General features: G+C 36.8%; 1 protein-coding gene across 1 annotated transcript in view; it reads right to left on the reverse strand.

The window, feature by feature from the left end:
* LOC149086779 (uncharacterized) overlaps positions 1-9921 on the reverse strand; it is a 66659-nt gene extending 56738 nt beyond the window's left edge. Inside the window, exon 1 of the mRNA XM_089231827.1 lies at positions 9065-9921. Coding sequence (XP_089087953.1) covers positions 9065-9623 — 559 coding nt within the window. The 5' untranslated portion in view covers positions 9624-9921. The remainder of the gene's footprint in view (positions 1-9064) is intronic.
* Between the last annotated feature and the right edge of the window lie 9550 nt (positions 9922-19471).

Raw genomic sequence — 19471 nt, forward strand, 5'->3', positions numbered from 1 at the left:
TGAAAAGAATTATCGGTGGTGTCGGTTTTATCGGGTTGTGTTTAACCTGCATTTTAAATATGTACGCCCATCAAGCGGTTAAAATTATCCAAACAGAGTTAACATCGTTTTCGATTTTAAAGGTAAAAATAAGGAGTGTGTGATGTGCATCTCTCATTTATTAACGATCTATATAACGTTATGAACGTTTCTCGATGTGAACTTAAGGTTGTGACTATCTTCAAATGACGAATATCATGGAAATTAGCGATTCTTTTTTTTTTTTTTTTCATAGAAATACACAACTATTTTATTCTTATACATATGAAGTGATGAAAAAAATTCTAGCTGAGTCAATTCAACCAGAGTATAGGTCTCAATTAATTTTTAAACATGTTCATGAAGATTCGTGTTTTTCGTTACTTCACTGCGTGCAAAACTCATCTTCTCAAAAGTATGTTCGATATTTTAATGAAATTTTTTAGTCGTGGTTTTCAGGTGATACTAACTGCAATGAACTGGCTATATACTCAGTTGTATTTTACAAGTGTTTAAATATAAAATATTGAATTTCTTTTCTTTCAAACTTCATGTATTGTTTCATAAAAATTAACATATTTCCGAAAATATTTAGCATATCTTAGAACTTCTAATTCATTGAATTGACAACTGCTATAGCCCCGTAGTGTATAAAAATGACTATATACATTAGTTTTTCAGTGTAAAATGTTCAGCGTAAGTATAAAAATAAGCTAATTTCGATGAAATAATGTGTAACAGCTAAAAAATATCTCTGAATTATAGTTAAAAACATACGTTTTGTACAGACTGCTCTATTTTTAAAAGTGTCTCGAATGTAGTCAGTTGTAATAAACATAATATTCCTGACACAATTCTTCAATTATTTTGTTTAAACTATTTTTTATGCTCAATAGAAAAATAAAATCGATGCTACAAAATATTGTTTTCCTATTAGTATCAACATTTTAAACATACTATTGAAGTGCGAGACGTCTTTTGATCGACACGATTTATCCAATTTCAACGTCATAGTTTCACAAACTGTTTTGTGATACTAGGAGGACATAAAAAAATAAAACAAAATAAAAGTTTTTTCTTCGGTTGTCTATATAATCCTCATCACTAAAATTGAAATTTTTTTTTGTAGGAAAACTCAAAAAATAGCAAAATTATTCTTTAAATTTATCTATTTTTAAAATAAAAGGTTTTTTTTTCCCCCAAATGTTTCATTTTTAGACTCAACAACGAGTTCGAGATTGGGCGAATAATCGTGAATCAGCCAATGACTTTCTTTTAATCGACATCTCAAGTTCGCCATCAAAGGCGACCACCCCGATATTATCAGATTCACAGCTGCACCCAGAACGTTTTACGAATGAGAAAACATGTGGGTAAATCCAAATGGAGATCCAGTAATGAATCGCGGTGATGATAATGCTGAGTTGGGTGGGAGATGATACGATTCAAAGAAATTATCTAGAATAATCAATAAAAATACAAATACAAATACGACGCCACAACAGGCAAATTGCCCAACGAGGTGGCTGACTTAAGAAAATCATGGATCCCCGAGCCATTTTTTGGAGGCCCTACCTACTACTGCTACACCCCCCCCCCCCCCGCGGAACCCCACAACGAACCCCCAACGAATCGGTACATGCGGGAATGTGCGTGTACGTGTAGTGCAACCTGACGTACAGTTTTTGTTTCTGTGTAATGCTTGTTATGTGTAGTGCTGTCCCCAGTTTTTCTAACTATGAGTGAAGTGTTATGGTTGAATGATTTACCGTTGTAGGACTGTTGCTCTCTGTGGCAAGACTTTTTAACGGGGAGATCGGCTCGCATTTGCGCCTTGAAGTTGGGAACCACAGAAAACCAACTTCAGCCGACCACCACTGTGGGGTTCGAACCCGGATCCTCGCATCACGAGTCCGCACTATAACCACTCGACCACCACTCCACCACCACATATAAATATATGTTAAAAGTATTTCAAAGCCTCTTGGTATTACTATATTTTTGATTTTATTGTTTCTATAGCATCTTCTTCTTCGCTGTTATTTTTTCCCGATGTTGACAAATGCGTAAGTTTGCAGGTAAAAGATTGAAGCTAGTACTAAACACTGTAAGCTAACTCTTTTGCAAGCTCTCAATAAACGATGAATGAGTATCCACCATGGTAAGTGATTCTTGACTCTTCGTTGAAAGATGACCTTTAATTTTTTTTTGTTGCTTCAGGAAATCATATACATTCGGATAAAATATTTTGTCTTATCACACTATTTGACTGTGAGATCACTAAAACGTCGCGGGGGTTTCTTCAAGATTAACAAATGCATGTGAAAAATATATATTATTTTTTATGAAAGCAAAAAGTGTCTACCTGTTGGTTGACTGTTAAGAAAGAATGAACTATAGCGATCAAGAGTGTTTTTGCGCTAGTTCGATTTCTCTTTGACCTCTTCTCGTACTAAGTGTGATATCTCGGTAGATGGAAGAATTGTATTGGAGCTTTCCCTCCTTCTTTCGCAATTTATAGTTTTTCCAACAAAAATTAACTTTATGTTACTGTACCCAGAACATTAGAGAGGATGTCATTGGAAAAAATAGTAGAAGAGTTAGCGTAAAAGAAAAAATCAAGCTAAAGTGATGAACACAAGTTCTACATTACCGTTGCTATAGTCGGAAGTTTAAAAGAAGTTATGATTTCGTAGGGGAAAAAATATCTAGTTGTCGTGGATGCGCCATGGGCTATCAGCTGGGCACGCAGTTGCTTGATAACTTAACATTATTACAAATATTACGATCATGCCTTGACTTTCATGACATCGCTGAAATTCTAGTGGAAAATCATAACGCCACGGAGAATTATTTGATTAATTATGAAAATTTGAAATGTATGATTGAAGAAAATTATTTAAAATATTGAATAATTGAAAACTTGATTTGTAAAAAAGACTTTGCAATTCATTTGTAGTAACTCTTTTATTTTACAGCTCGGAAAATTTTCTCAGATAAGTAAACGAACTCGTATTTCAAGAGAAGTTACACGATGGTAAAAAACATGTCAGAATGAAAAGTTTTCCAAACGATAATTTAACGACGCGTAAACGATAATTCAAGAACGACCCCTGTGAAAAAAAAATATTTCAGAATAATGACCTGACGACGTCATGGGCATGAAATTAAAAAAAAAAAGAAAAAAGGTATAGAACATTAGGGACGGATGTGAGGTCAGAGTTGTGACGAATTTCACAAAAAAAAAAAAAATTTCCAAACGATACAACCCCTCTTTGAAAAATACCCCATCACGGAGTGTTGTGATATCATGGTATTAGTGAAAACGTTAATTTGGAAGGACGTATACAAAAATATAAAGTGGTGATTATATACATATATATTACTATTCAAATATTTTGTTGCGTAAGATTTAAAGTCTTTTTACATGCATTTTTACTAGCTGATTTATGAACGAGTCCCCTCTTGTGAAAAATCGCATTATTTGGTTGAAAGTCAGATTTGAACATGGGGATAAAAAAAAAATTCCAAACGATAATTTAGGAATTGCACCCTCTTTGAAAAAAAAAAAATCTCATCACTTGAGATAGAAATAAGAAATTCCAAAAGATAATTTAATATATGACGAGCCCTTTTAGAATAACAACTTGGAACCTTAGAAAATGTGACATAAAAAATTTAATTTAGGAACGACTTGCATCGTAGTGGCTAAAAAAAACCCGATAATTTTTTATTTTAAAATAATTTAAGCCCTCATCAAACCTCTTTGAAAAAAAGTTAGTTAAAAAACGTTAATTTAAGAAAGATCCTTCTAAATCCTATCACGGAGTGTTGTGACATCATCGTTGAGACTTGGGGAAAACTTTTTAGGGTGATATGAAAAAGTTTAATTCAAGAACGACCCCACACGACTTGCAGTGGCTAAAAATAAAAACGATAATTTTGGGAAATTTTTATTTCAAAATAATTGAGCCCTCTTAGAATAACGACAGAAAAAAATTAAGTTAAAAAACGATAATTTGAGAAAGATCCCTGGTAGAAATTTAAATATCTAGCTTGCTAACGCAACCCCTGACATCAGACACTAAAGTTTAATTTAGGAAAGATCCCTCTGAATCAAGAAAGAAGTGATTCTCTTATCACACTAAACAAAATGACTCAGGTGCTGGCTGCGGAAAAGTGGGGTATGGCTGCGGAATAGAAGGTTGCGGTGGCTGCGGAATGGGGGCAGCGTTGAAAAATCTTTGACGTCATGGGAGTGATCAGACACTAAAGTTTGATTTAAGAAAGACCCCTCAAGATCTCTTATCACAGAAGAAAATGACTCAGGTGCTGGCTGCGGAAAAGTGGGGGATGGCTGCGGAATAGAAGGATGCGGTGGCTGCGGAATGGGGAATGGCTGCGGCTGCGGCGGCTGCGGTGGGGCAGAAGCCCCTTTCTGCCCCTACTTATGTATATCTTGTTTTGAATATATATAAGTATATCTCTTGCATTAACAAGTGGGAAGCGACATCATGTCATGATAATCAATTAGCTCAAATTAATGATGCATCTCAAAACGTAATAAGGATTATGCTGTAAGCTATTTTGTGTGAAAAAAAGGATGTTAACAATAATAATGTACTTATCACTGTCTACTATTATTTGTAAATGTGCGTGTTCTATGCAATGTTTTGCATAAAACCTTCGTTATGAGAGAACGTGTAAAAAACAAGTTTATTCTTGTGTGTAATTTCGAAGAAAAGAAATCGCGTTTAAAAAGTAGATTAGAAGAAAGTATAAGAAGATTAGTAGAACAAGAAAATTCTAAAAGTATTGAAAAATTAATATTTAATGATTTAAAAATTCATCGATGCAAAATTTCCATTAGAAACAATTTAAGAAAAGGATGATACTGTACGTATTGATGTTTTTCTTTTTTAGATTCAAAGTAACTATACTAATTTGTTTTTTGGGAATTCTAATTTTTTCGTTGACCTGTGAATAATAATAAGCCTGCTGTTGATAATGTGTAGCGTATTTTTGATATTGAAGATGACTGTATGCAAATGAGTTACAAAATATACATTTTTGTTTTTCTATATTGATTTTCAAAATGAACTACAAGGTTTGCCAAGTTCAAAGCTAATACAGTGCCAATGAATTTATTTGCCCTGTCCACGAATTGCTATGCCATAGATTTCAAAATATCATATTAAGCTTGGTTTGGTGCGTGGGAATGGACAAAAAAAATGGACTATTATACATTTCACTTTTTATTTTTTAAATATACTGTACATATTGTTGCATCTACTTTCAGATTTTCTTCATCTAACAGCAGTTAAACTTTAGCATTTTAAGAGAGAGGTAATCTTTCATCTATTTTCAATAGATTGTATGCACTGATGATCGCGTACAGGTTATTCTCAAAACTGTTTTTAGTCAGATAGTGACCATTTTTGTTCCTTCAAAAACTGCTACTTCAAATATCTTGAAACTTTGAATATTTTATGACTCCTTTGGCATACCTTTATATTACATGCTTTAATAAAGGGGTTGTTTCATTAAAACGATTTAATGACATAAAACACGACTAAATTTCAGTGATTTTCGGAGGAAAAAAGGCTTGTTACTGAAGAGAATATTAAAAAATTGAATAAATTTCTGTTACATGATTTATAAAATCTCGCAAAATGCAAAGAAAAAAAAGAGTTTTAAATATGAAGTTTTTTTTTTTTAAATGTTTCTTAAATATTGATAATTTTTATCGGAGGAAAGCACATGGGAACCAAGTTTCAGCACCAACACCCATTAAATACAAAACCGAATTGTCTAATGCTTGGATAACTCTAATAATTGTTTTAGACTAGAACCAAAAGGTCTTACCTTGTCTATTTTTACGCGAACGGGTAATTATATACTTCCATCCATTATGGATAAATCCATTCCACATGGAAAACACGGACGTTGTGCGTTGATTACGTCTATTACAAATTAACGTTTAAACACGCACGTTAATTTGTAATAGACGTTCTTTTGATTGAAATCGTTTACCTTTGCACTTGAATGACTGGATCATTCATTCGGATTGAGAAAGTGCAAGGGAGAAACCATGCTAAAAAAAAAGTCCAGAATTCTCAGAAAAATTCATGTTTAGATAAGAATTGATACATCACGAGTATTTTCATCTTCAGAAAAGCTGTTTGTGCTCGCCACACCCGGCAAAATCGATCAGTGATATACGGAAACGTGTACGTATACAAGAAAACTACCAGCTTTGTAATTTTAGTAAGATATACACACTGAGGTCTAATATTCAGCAACTCATTTCAAAATTTAATTTCGTTTAAATCACGCTATTATAGAAAATTCTTGTTGTTCGGAAAATTATCACTATTTTGAATGGTTCTTAAAACTTCGTTGAGAAAAAAAAATGAACACCTAGACGTTACTGAATTGATTGCGCTGATTTTTTTTAATAAAAATGAAATTCGCTTAAGATCCATAAACGATGCTCCACGACACCCTAGGGCAGGGGGTCCTTCAATTCTTCAGACATTGCGGGCCAAATTAAATTTTCCACGCAGCCCGCGGGTCACTGAAGTCATACCGCGGTATACTCGGTTATCAAACAGGGCTCTCCAAATTCATTGGACACTGCTATTTACCCTGAATTTAATTATTTCATTAAATTTGAATTTTTGTTTACTTTTAAAACTTTTAAATAACGTCCTTTCATTCATTAATTCTTTTCGATTAATTAATTCATTCGTTAACTCTTTTTAATTGACTATTTATTTTATTAAAATCTGAAATTCACCTGAAGAGTTACTTTTTCATTCATTTCAAAAATTCATAATTTTTTCATGAATTATTGCTTTTAAAAATTCTGAAAGAAATCACTCTTTACAATTCTGAAATCACTCTCAACAATTCTAAACTTCTTTCAGTAGTTCTGTGACTGTTTTTTTAATTACTTATAGATTTTCTTTGAATTATGAAATTATTTTTTTTTCAATAATTCCAAAATTATTTCTTTCATTAAGGTATTGCTTAACATTTCTTTAAATTCTGTAACTACGTATACCTTTCGAATGCCGGATTTAGCTTCTCGAAATATGTAGCCACATGGGCCTAAAAAAATGTTTTTGCTCATCCGTGTCCCCCGAATCCGTCGCTACGATGGTCCTTTTAATGTATCAAATGCAGAGCCTTATTATTCTTATATCCTTATTAAATCTGGAAAGTTTACATGGCATTTTTTTTCTTTAACGCATATTTTCTCATTTTTGGTACATATTTTGGTACTTTCAGGTACATATTTTGACATTTTTAAGTGTATATTTGAATTTTTAAGTGCATATTCGGGTATTTTTATGTGCATATTTGCATATTTTTAGAGCATATTTCGCCACATTTTTGGTGCATATAATCTGCGCTCTAGTCATGACACTGCTAAGATACCTGCGAAGTGCCTCGCAATCGCGTAGAGGTGTCTCGGGACATTTCATCCCCAAAGAATGCCACGAGGTAAGAAGTGGAATTCCTGCTCTATGCAATATTTTACGCCTCAGAAAGAAGAAAAATGACAATAAACACACCCACTTTTAAAATTTCATCACCAATAATCTAGGACTGCGGTTCTCAACCGGTGCTCCGCGGCGACTCGCAGAAAATAAAATGAATCAGTAAATTTGATAGATAAGTAAATAAGAGAGGACTACAAGCTTCTGCCATAAAAATTATGTACAAAAAAAATGGCTCCTCGAGTCAAACAGGGCCCCGCCATAGAAATTATATACTGAAAAGGGCTCCGTGAGTTAAAAAAAAAGGTTGAGAACCGCTGGTCTAGGAGAATCGCGTACGGTCCGATATTAGACACTAAATGTTTTTTGTTTTCTTTTCAATTGCGCACGCATAAGTTTTGACGTGGTTTCTGACATGTCACTTGTTCGACGTGTCAAACAATGTCTCTGAGATTAGGCTGTATCTGAGGGCACGCGAATTGAGTTCAATGAATTTCAACCTGATCAAATACCAACATGTTGGACACTGATAACACGTGTAATACCCAAGTGACCCACACAGAATTGGATTTATATGAATTTTCCCATAAATCAGTTGTTAAACGTTTGTCGCCAGCTGTTTCTTTACACTATTCATGGTTCATCTGCGGTTCCCCAGAATAGTTTAGTAGATACTGAACATTGAGAGAGAAGAACTGGACACACACATACCCCGCTTACCATCTCAAGGAGATATCGAAGCGTTCCTGAAAAACATGGGTGTATCCGGAATTTTATTAAATAAGTATATGCATGTATATATATACATATATACTGTATATAAAGTTGTATAACAGAGTAGAAAGAAGCCCGCCTACAGGCGTATAAATCAACAAAATAGTTATGATGAATCGTAGTCTAAGAATCAAGGAGTTTAGTAGATATTGCGAATTCATAAAAGAACCACTTCAAAGCATAAATAGGTGAGGCGCAAATATCAGTATCTCCAGCTCATCCCGACGACCCTTGAGGCTGCAACGCACACTTTGAGAAGCACTGAGATAAATTATAATGGTAGGGCCTATATATACACTAGATGTATTTCACAGACAATATTCCCACAAATTGATTACTATTGGCTTGATTGGCCAATGCACTTACGAAGCTTGGATGCGAATATATCACTAGCAATCATATCTTTTATTGTAAAATGCACTCTGGAAACGGTTGGGACGCACAAGCGTTCGTAAATTAACTTTTTCTACTTTCAACAAACTTTTTACTCTGTTGCCATTGGAAGAAAGACGGCAGAGCTGTCGTAACGCATGGGCCCACCCGGGTATGGGTCCGGGGGGACCTAAGGGTCCCCGTGATAATGAGATTTGTTAATGTGATTTTTTCTTTAGCTTAAGTGTTGCATAATTGTAGGTACGTACTTCCAGCTAGATAGGGAGCTATCACCTACCCCTGGGGGAGGCCTTTGATGTTGTTGAGACGGCTCTGAATATAGTTATACGGACCTGAACATGAATCAATGCAAAAAAAAGGGATGTTTTACTCACCGTTTTTTCCACTTCTGGAGCAATCGTCGTCCGAAGAGACACCGTCCTCGTCGATTTCATCGTCTCTGAGAGGCGAAACTTCACCGTTTGGCCTTCGAATGTCCAGGGGACTGAAAAACTGTCCAGAAATGGCAGGGTGATGTTGCAGAGCGTGATGATGATGAGCGAGTGGGTGCATGTGCAACGGGTGAGGAGGAGGAGGAGGGTGATGATGATGATGGTGTCCGGGATCGCTGGCGGACAGCGGTGACGTGGGATTGGAATTCGTCGTCGACGGCGATGCCGTGTAACCGACCGGGCTGAACCCGGAACCACGGATGTGAGATTGTCTTTGTTGTTGTTGCTGCTGTTCGGTACCACTGAGAATGTCCCTGATGAGGAAAGACGACGGGGCCGTCGTCCCACCGCCGGCGACCACCGACGGAGGCGACGCCGCGACTCGGAAAGCGGTCGTGGACTGAGGTGGCGGACTATCGTCCCGGACCGACCCGTCGTCGTCGACGACGACCCTCAGATCTCGATCGGCCGGCATCGGTTTCTGCGGCAGGTCAACAGTCATGGCCTGGCGGCCGTAACGAAAAGGTGATCCCGTAATGGTGATGTCGGTATATTTCGTTCCAAATCGTTCTTCTTTGAAAAAAAAGTCTTCCAAAAATCAACGAAGAGAAAAAATCACTTTCCGACGATATTATCAATTCGTGAACACTCAATTTCACTTGGAGGTGAAACGACCAAAAAACTAATTCTTTCTTTCCTTCTTTTTTTTATCTCCTTCTACAATAAAAAAAAAAAGAGATAAGAGAGAGAGAGATCACAGCCGGCACCTCCGGTAGCGAGATAACACCAGCTGCTACTGTGAGGCCTCACTTTCCAGTAGCCACGATGCTGAGGAGGAGGAGGAGGGAAAGTAACGCAAGCTCCGCCCACTTCGTATTCGCTCCGCCCATTAGCACCAATCGCTTTCGAGGATCAAGCGGTTTAGAGAAACCGAAAAATGATCTTAAGCAATGAACGAACCGAAAACTGTTTCCATCTCCGCCCGGAACGTGTATTTAAGCGATATTGGCTGCGCGCTCTCTCTTTTCTATGGATGGATCTCTCTTCTTTTATTTTATTATTTTTCTTTATAGTTGAGGTGTGAGAGAGAGATATTTCTCTAATATATTTTTTATTACGAGGATGGATTTGTCCGTGAAGAAATGTAATTAGTTTACATTCATGTTGATTCAAAATACCGTGAGAAAAATTTCAGGTGAAACGCGGTTTTTTGCGTTTTTCTACGGGTTTTAATCCGTGGATTCAAATACATGTGAATTAAATTTTCGACATTTTTAGCAATTTTTTCCGAGCAATTCGCGTAAGATCCCTAAACGATGTTCCACGACGCAGGGGGTCTTCAATGCTTCAGACATTGAGGGCAAAATTAAATTTTCCACGCAGCCCGCGGGGTCACTGAAGTCATACCGCGGTATACTCGGTCGCTATCATTTTTCCTATCTACACTTGTTAAGCATCCCCATCTGCATTCGAAAAGTGTTTCCCCCCCCCTCCCCTTCGATGGGATAAGAGTGATCATCCATCACCTCATATTAGTGTTTCTCAATCGCCGGCAATGACCCGCGGGCAGCAAGACCGTCTTATTTTCACTAGGTCTGGGGCTGGTCCTATTATCCGGGCCGGTTAATCGATAAAATTTTAATTGCAGTTGACAATGTTTAGTTGAGTTAATCAATTCAATTAATCCGATTATAATTCGATTACAATTTTTTCATCAAAAGTTCATAATTTATTGTGATTTGCTAGACGAAACCGAGATTAGTCTTAAATTAATATTCTTTAGTATAACATTTGAGATAAGTGAGAATTAATATTTCAATCAAATTTTTTCAAATGCAGATTTATTCAACGAAAACTGGTGACGATTTCAGTTTAAAATTGGGTTTTATGCAAGTTTTAGAAGACCAACCAGACAACAAGACCAACATTTGTTATCTCCACTGCGAACAGCAGTTTTTATATTCGTATTCCAGTACCATTTGGGAGCAGAATCCAGGGGAAAAGAATTACACATATACAAACGCCACAACAGGCAAAATGCCATGGATGTCATATATATTTCTGAAATACAGAAACTCAATTAAAAATGCAATATACATGATGAAATATTATACATCGCCCATAAAATGTATTTATGGTTGTCTCATTAAAACAGTATGAAGATCGAAAGTAGTCTCGAAATCAGTGACTAACTTAAAATGACTGATTTTCTAAACAAAAAAAAAGCATGATCCTAGTGAAGAAATTCCAAGATCTGACAGAAAATCATTCTTAATGCTTTTCCTTTTCTTTTCTTTCATACCGTACATGGTCCTGGTTCTACCAGCAAAATTCGCCAGTTTTAGCCATTGGGAGCAGGATCATGGCGGGGAACTCTGTTGTATATATTGAACACTGGGCCGCAACTAGGGGAGAGCAAGCGGGTCTCCTGCCCCGGGCGCTGGACTAGAGGGAGCGCAAATTTTGTTCTCAAACCTCTCAACATTACAAGTGGGCCCCATAATGCGCACTTGCCCAAGCGTCTAGTTGCGGCCCTGATTGAATATATATATTTATATACATATTGCAACGCAACCACAAAGCTCAATCCTCAATTATAAAAAAAAAGTAACGAGAATAATAAGAATATATAGTATGCAATATTGACTTAATGTATATGACCTTACCAAAACCCGAAATTGGTAAATTCGCAACGGAGCCGGCCACTTCGCGAATTGGCCAGTTTCGTTAAGTATTGACCCGGTCTGAGTCCAAAATGTGGACGTTAGCCGACCAGTTCGTGAATTGGATGGTCATCCCTGGCCAAAGTCCGATAACAAAAGACATGATTCGGGATCATCGTCAAGTTGGCGTATGTTTTCGTTTGTATGTCCACGTTAGTTATGGCAACCCACCAGATCGCAGTCACGATGCGGCTCCCTAGCGGGACAGAGCCAGGTCCCTGCCTGGTAAGAAGAAGAAGTCACGATGCGGTAATATTTTTTTCCCATCCAAAATTTGGTGGAAAAAACTATATGTTTATATAATTATTTCTATAGTTATTTCTATTGTCCTGTAAGTCAGGCTAATCAACCGTCAGCCATAGAAGTAGGATTTCAATTTAAGAAACGCACAAAAAGGCGTTCTTAAATTACCCTGTACCAGTTTTGAGAGTGAAAATAGGGAGTGTAACAAAGTAAAAAAATCTTAATTTTTAAATACGGTCCCTCTGTGCTTTAACTTTCAATAAGAAAGTTGTCCTGTCTCTCCCGGGGCCAAAAAAAAAAAAGAGTTCCATGTTTCTAAGTGCAATGTCCACAGATATATTTCTAATTAGAAGGACGGAGGAAATTAGGGAAAAAACAGTGTTAAATGCGGATAAAACCGTTACTTAAAACCGAAACTTATAAACATGGTTGAAAAAATTGTTGATTTTTCTACAAAGATCCAAATTTTTTTTTTAAATATATTTTTCTATTATTTATTCTTGAATTTCCAGTTTTTTGAATAATTTGCATAATTTGCAAATTGTTCCAAATTTGAGGAATTTTTTCGAATTGCTCAAAATTTTGGTGGGTTTTTTTTTTTTTTTTCAAATTCTTATAATTTTCTGTTCAATTTCCCCTTAATTTTAATTTTTTTTTAATGTTCTAATTTTCTTTTTCGGTTTTAATGATTTACCAAATTTTTCGTATTTGATTTGTGTTTCAAATTATTGATTTTTCAAATTATTGTTTCTTTTTAATGCATGTTTTCATGCAAACATTGAAGTATTTCTGCACAAAAGACAATTTTTCACTCATACTTGTTTATTTCCTAATGGATCAAACGCCCAAAACATTAAGCTTAATAGGCAGATTAATATTGAGGAAAAATTACGATTTTTTTTTCATTCGCATCTTCGTGCCGTCCATGAATCTTTGAAAAGTAATTTTTAAAAATTAGTTTTTGAAATATTTATTTCTCTTCCAAATTTTCTCAGAAAGAAAAAAAAAACTATAGAGATAGAGATAAGAGATAACAGACGCAGTGATATATCCGCACTAAGAAATTTCACAATTTTTTCCATGTAGAATCAGCGGAATGTAAGCAGAAAAATATTATATAACTTATTTATTTTCTATCACGGCATTGTGAAGAGTTTCAGTGTCATTCTCGAGATATCTCGTCAATCTTGATCTGCTTTATTTCAGTCACCCCGAGATATTTCGCTTTCTAAAAACGCAATGGAATTTTTTTTTAAATAAAAAATGTTTTCAATTCCTCCCCGTCCTTCAACCAATCAAATGCAGTGGGCGGAGTCAGCTCTTTTTCAATGTTAGATAAGAAGGTGGGAGAAAAATAGAGAAAGAGAATATACGCTCACACAGTATAAATGATATATAGAAAGATTTCCTCGCTCCCCCCCCCCCCATAGAAAAAGTATTTCTCTTCCTAGAAAGCGACACACATGTTAATGTATCAGTGAGGGAAAATAAAAGTGATAGGCTGAGTAAATTTTCTTGTTGGGGCAGGAAGAAAGCAGTTATCTGCTCGCAATCGGAAAAAAAAATTTCTTAAATACGTGGCAATTTCGGTAGGTTTCGCAAAATGAGTCTATTGTTACGTCTACACCGACTAGCAAAGATTGGTGCATTAAACTTTGCTCCAGAAGAGTATCAGAGACGGGAAAAACAAATAACTATCCACCCATCGGAAGACCTGCATCAACACCAAGTATCTATCGGGAATAACCAGAACAAAGAAATAGGAGGCCAAAGAACTCATATATACACAGATGGCTCGAAAACTATCTCCGGAACAGCATCAGCATATGTAGTAGCGAAAGATCATAAGATCATCGCGTGCTGGAGTAGTAAGCTAGAAAACGACAATAATATCTTTCAAGCTGAATTACTAGCGTTATACATGGCAACCATAAAAGCTCAAGAATTCCAATAAGCAACTATAATCTATAGCGATAGCCTTTCAAGTATATATGCAATACAGAACCCGATGACCATCCATGCTATGGCTAGGGAAATTCGGCAGGTCCTCCACAAGAACCCATAAAAATTCGCATATCTTGGATCAAAGCGCACGTGGGTGAGTGGGGGAACGAAGAAGCAGACGCAATAGCCAAAGCAGCGACAATCAATGGCGCACATTTAATTAAAATATTATTACCATCATCAACAGCGAAACAAAAGGCAAGAAAAGAAATACTCAATCTATGGCAAACCCGATGGAATGATGCCAAAACTGGAAGAAGTGTCCACAAAATAGTACCAAAAGTTTCATACAACGCAAAAATTGGAGCAGCAGAGAACTTGTATTTTTTACAACCAATCACGGACCTTTTCCAAATTACCTTCACCGCTTCAAAAAACGAGGAACAGATCATTGCCTTTGTGGTGAAATCGGCACTCCCATCCATTACTTGACAACATGTACATTAACTGCACATCTAAAGCACATGCCTGTGCCCGCTGCTGAAAATGCCACACTCTGGATCAGAGAGATTTTTAAAAACAAAAGTAGAGTAAAAAAAGTCAAGAAAATAATTAGGTGGATAGAAGACAATGAAGACAAAGCGATCCCACGGACGCCTTATCAGCCTATAGCACAAGTACAAACTGCACCACCTCGCCGCTCACAAAGAAAAAAGAAACTGATCAACTACAAAGAAGACTGACTGATAGCACAAGACCAGTATAATGTCATAGAAATCGAACGATTTGAATTGAGGATGAAATCGATTATGAATTTTATCTGATTTATTATTGATTTCAATATGTGATTTATGACTTTATATTCGAATTAAGATTTGATATGGAATATATAGGATAATATGTTTGATTTCCGATTGTATACGTAGATTTGTGATCTCGCAATTGATTTTACACTTAGATTATGATTTTATAGTTGTTATGATTGTAATGTATGCTTTTTTATGAATAAATTTCCAGAGGTATCCAGTCCGTGTGGACAACGAGCCGATATTGCCATATGGCGATGTGGCCTGGGTATCTTTCGGTTTGACGGTAGGTTTCGCAATTTCAAATGTGGCAGTTATAATGCGTATCAGGAAAATTTTAAAAGCCGCTTAAAGGGTTTAACGTAATTTCCAAAAAATTAACACCACACTTATCTCGTTCAGTTTTGGTTCTTGTGGTGATGTCTTCAAACGGTGATGTCTCGTTTCGTCCTTTCCCGATTCAGTCTTAGGTCAAAATAGTCCCGTTTGATCCGTTCTCTTGTTTCCCCTCCCACTTTCCTGGATTACTGTCAATCAAGATAAAACAACCCGTGGTTTCACACTGAGAAGAAAGGCCAGTGATTGACGTACCAGCATAATGTCCGAAACAATTCATATTTGCCCATATTACACAGGAATGTCCCGTATTTAAGTGATATTCCTGTGTTTTTGGTTGTTCTCACTTTTTTGTACAATTTTCTGGCTTTTTTTTTCAACGAAGCATATTTGAAGCGGCATTCTCTACTGAAATTATGAATGAAGATAATTTTCATCACTTGCAAATTATATTATGATAATTACGTATAAATATAAATATTCCTCTAAAGATATATTTCGCCGTCTTTCAATCAAGTTTTTGGTGAAAATTGCCAACATTCCGTATTCTACAATATTTAAGCACCAAATTCCCTGTATTTTCTGAATGAAATTTGTTGGGTTTATAATAAAATATACACCCACACACAAGTCACATGGCGAAATATATTCTATTGAAATATATCTATTAAAATTATTATTTTTTAATTGCGATTTGTAGCGGCTCTTTACTTCTCCGTCCTTCGGGAATTTTTGCAATAAATTAGGGAATTCGTCGTAAATTGCAGTTTTGTTATTACAAGTATGTCTGGTATTACGGATCGCAATTTCCCGCATTTTTGTCGTTGAGATGTATTTACCCTTAGCACGAAAAAATTTCTAATTTCCTATCTTAGATCATAATTTGAATATACATGGCAAATACATGCTACAAATCGCAATTAAAAAATAATAATTTTTATAGATATATTTCAATAGAATATATTTCACCATGTGACTTGTGTATTTTATTATAAACCCAACATATTTCATTCAGGAAATACAGGGAATTTGGAGCTTAAATATTGTAGAATACGGAATGTTGGCAATTTTCACCAAAAACTTGATTGAAAGACGGCGAAATCACCAGTTATTGCTCATAACCACCACGGTGGCAGGTGCCCTACTGCAGGATGTGGGGGTGGGGGGGGGATATGAGGGCCCGGCTCACGCAGAGGCATACGTGCGGACATGTGCCCGATTGATCAAAAATTAAAAATACCTGTAAATCAGTGCAAAATCAAAGGGGGCAATATCACCCCCTGGTGGGGTGATGGTATAGTCCAGAGGGGCGATAGAAGCTACGAGTATAACATAGGATCCTATGGGTTCGCTTGAGCTAGGGCGATGAGAGAAAAAAAATTCTGAAGGAGGTGATGTAGCAAAAAGTTTGGAAAACTATGCTTTAAATCAGTGGTTCTCAACCTGGGGCCATATGGCGCCCCTTGCGGTCCTGGGATATTCTAGGGGGCCACGGGAGAAAATCAGAAGAAAGGTGATCACGACGAGGGTGTGAAGGGAGTCATAGAGCTGTGAAGAGAAAAATAGCTTCAAAAGTGAAACATGGTTGAAAAATATTACTACTTTCAGAATCCATCAGATCCGTCCATAGAGCCAGGAGCATCCAAACCCTTGGGTCTATGTGGGCATGACCGGGGTTTTCATGTCTATAATGAAGGGAGGGGGACTGCACTATATGGGATCTGGTACTATTATTTTCATACGTAAGCTGTTACTTCCAGCTATGTATGGAGGGCCGCCAGAGCAACGGTTGATGTGTTAGGAGGGTCGATTTATCGTGCAGGTTTGCTGGATCGTCCCGTATTTTACATAGATCGTTTTTTACTGAGATGATAACCAACCATTTGAATCCGTGCCTACCCAGGATTCCAGAGATTGATCTGATTTATTAAAATTCCATTCATAATAAAAAAAATAGAAAGTATCTCACTCTTGGATGAGGGTAGAGGGGCCCTGGATAGGACAGGGGGCCACGAGAAAAAAATGTGATCCATAGGCGGCCATGAGCTGAAAAAGGTTAAGAAACACTGCTTTAAATCATAATTTCTCAACCTTTTTTTTCTCCCATCGCCCCCCAACGCAATCTAACCCATAGAATCCTATGTTATACTCGTAGCTTCTACCACCACCCTGGAACATTCCATCGCCCCCAAGGGGGCGTTAGCGCCCACGTTGGGAATCACTGCTTTAAATGATTAAAAAAATTGAAATACCGAAAGAAATACCTCAATATGGTATCTTAACTTATTTCTGTTCATGTAAATTGCTTTTTGACAGTTCGTAATTAAAAATCTCTATGAAAAAGATTCTTTTGTGCCTCTCCCGCCCACTCCCAATTCCTGTGCTCGCATTGGTAAATACGATATAAATCGTTAATGAATTACCGTCATAGCTTACCAACATTATGCTTCTTCAAGTAAGTTTGGACTTGGAATTAAAGTAGTCCGAGTTCGACTAGTACTAAACCACACATGCACCTCTTCTCTGCGGAACTTTTAACGAATTGGTACGTGCTGAAATGTGCGTGCACGTATTGTGAATATAAAGTGAAGTTTGAAGTTTGCTTCTGTGTAATCCTTGTTACGTGTAGCTCTGCCATCTGCCATCAATTTTTCTAAATATGAGTGAATTGTAATGATTGAATAGTTATATCGTTGTAGAGAGGCCTGTTGCTCGCTTTCTGCGAGATTTTTTTTAACGGTGAGATCGGCTCGCTCGCATTCGCGCCTCAAAGTTGGGAATCTCAGAAAACCAACTTCAGCCGGCCACCGCTGTGGCGACGGTGGGGTTTGAGCCCGGGTCCTCATGATACGAGTCTGTCAAACCAAGTTCGACAGTAGGCATACACTACACCATTTCCGTGCACCCTGTACATCGATACGAACTGACCGATGATCAAAATTGCTACCATGAATCCCCGCCAAAATGATTGTCGCTTTGATTGTCCAAAAATGATTGTCCAAAAAATCCATAGCCGGACATGTCATTCTTTTTTTTTCTTTTTTTTCTTCAATTTAAGTACATAAATTAATGTTGTCATATGTTCTCGATGCAGATTCCACGACTTTACTCATCCTTTACACCAGAGGTCTTCAACCTTTTTTTAGTCGCGAGCACTATCTGCGTCCACTATCAAAAGAAGGGCACTTTTACGGCGAGTTTGACATACGAATGCATGAAAAATCAGGATGATTTCAGTTCTTGAATGTAATAAGTACAACGTGTTGAATTGGAACGTGATCAAGTGCTCGCGAGCACGAAATCGGACACGAGCATAGAGCACTGTGGTGTTCGCGAGCAACGGGTTGGAGATGCTTGCTTTACACTTATACGAGAAATTTGTATTCTTTTTACTTGTATACAGGGTGTCTCTGATCTCATGGACCAAACTTTAAGGGAAGGTAAAATACACATAAAGAAGCATTTTTTTGTATAGCAATGTGGGGTCTCAGCATATCGTGTTTTTCCGCCAACACGATATGCTGAGGAAATGAAAAAGCTTTTTATTTACATTAATGATTAAAGTAAGTGCCCTAATGTACCACCACCGACATCAATACAGGCCTGGCCACACAATGGTGTAAATGAAAAGCTTTATTTTTTTCATTCCATTAGCACATTTCGTATTTTTCCGCCAACACTTCTCATTTCCGACCCCACATTGCTATACAAAAAAATGCTTCTTTTTATGCGTATTTCACCTTCCCTGAAAGTTTGGCCCATGAGTTTAGGGAGATACAGAGTATAAATAATATTAGAGAGAATATCGAGGGGAGAAAAAATGTTTCTCTCAAACATAATGTATACAAAAAGTGGGGAAGACAAATTTGCACCTTTTCGAAAATATTTTTATTGCAGTCACCCTACAAGTTTTTTTCCTCCATACAAAATATCTACTATGTTGGTGTTGTGTGTATACAGGTACTGGTATGAAGTAAAGCATTGACCTCTCCACTTGAAATGGTCTTCAGAAGATAGTAGGCGTTGACCACAAAACTCCTATTCGGCAGGTTCTCTATAATTTCCCCAGAACCGACAGGGCTACCGAATTTTCGCAGGCGACGGGCGCCAAAAAAAAAAAAGGAAAGAAGAGTCAGTATCTGATTCAGAGCCACTTTCATATATGTTGTTATAAACTCTTGTTTCTTTCAGGTATGATATTTCTTTCTTTTTTTCCTTTACTTAAATCTCATTGGGACGTTCTGCAAAATGCGTCCTGTTTAATTCTTCCAGAGCGACCTTAAAGCTACGTCTCTCGC

This window comes from Pholcus phalangioides, unplaced genomic scaffold (assembly GCF_987345545.1).
Source record: "Pholcus phalangioides strain wild (caught in Gottingen) unplaced genomic scaffold, Ppha-v1.0 ptg000004l_1, whole genome shotgun sequence".
NCBI lineage: Eukaryota > Metazoa > Arthropoda > Arachnida > Araneae > Pholcidae > Pholcus > Pholcus phalangioides.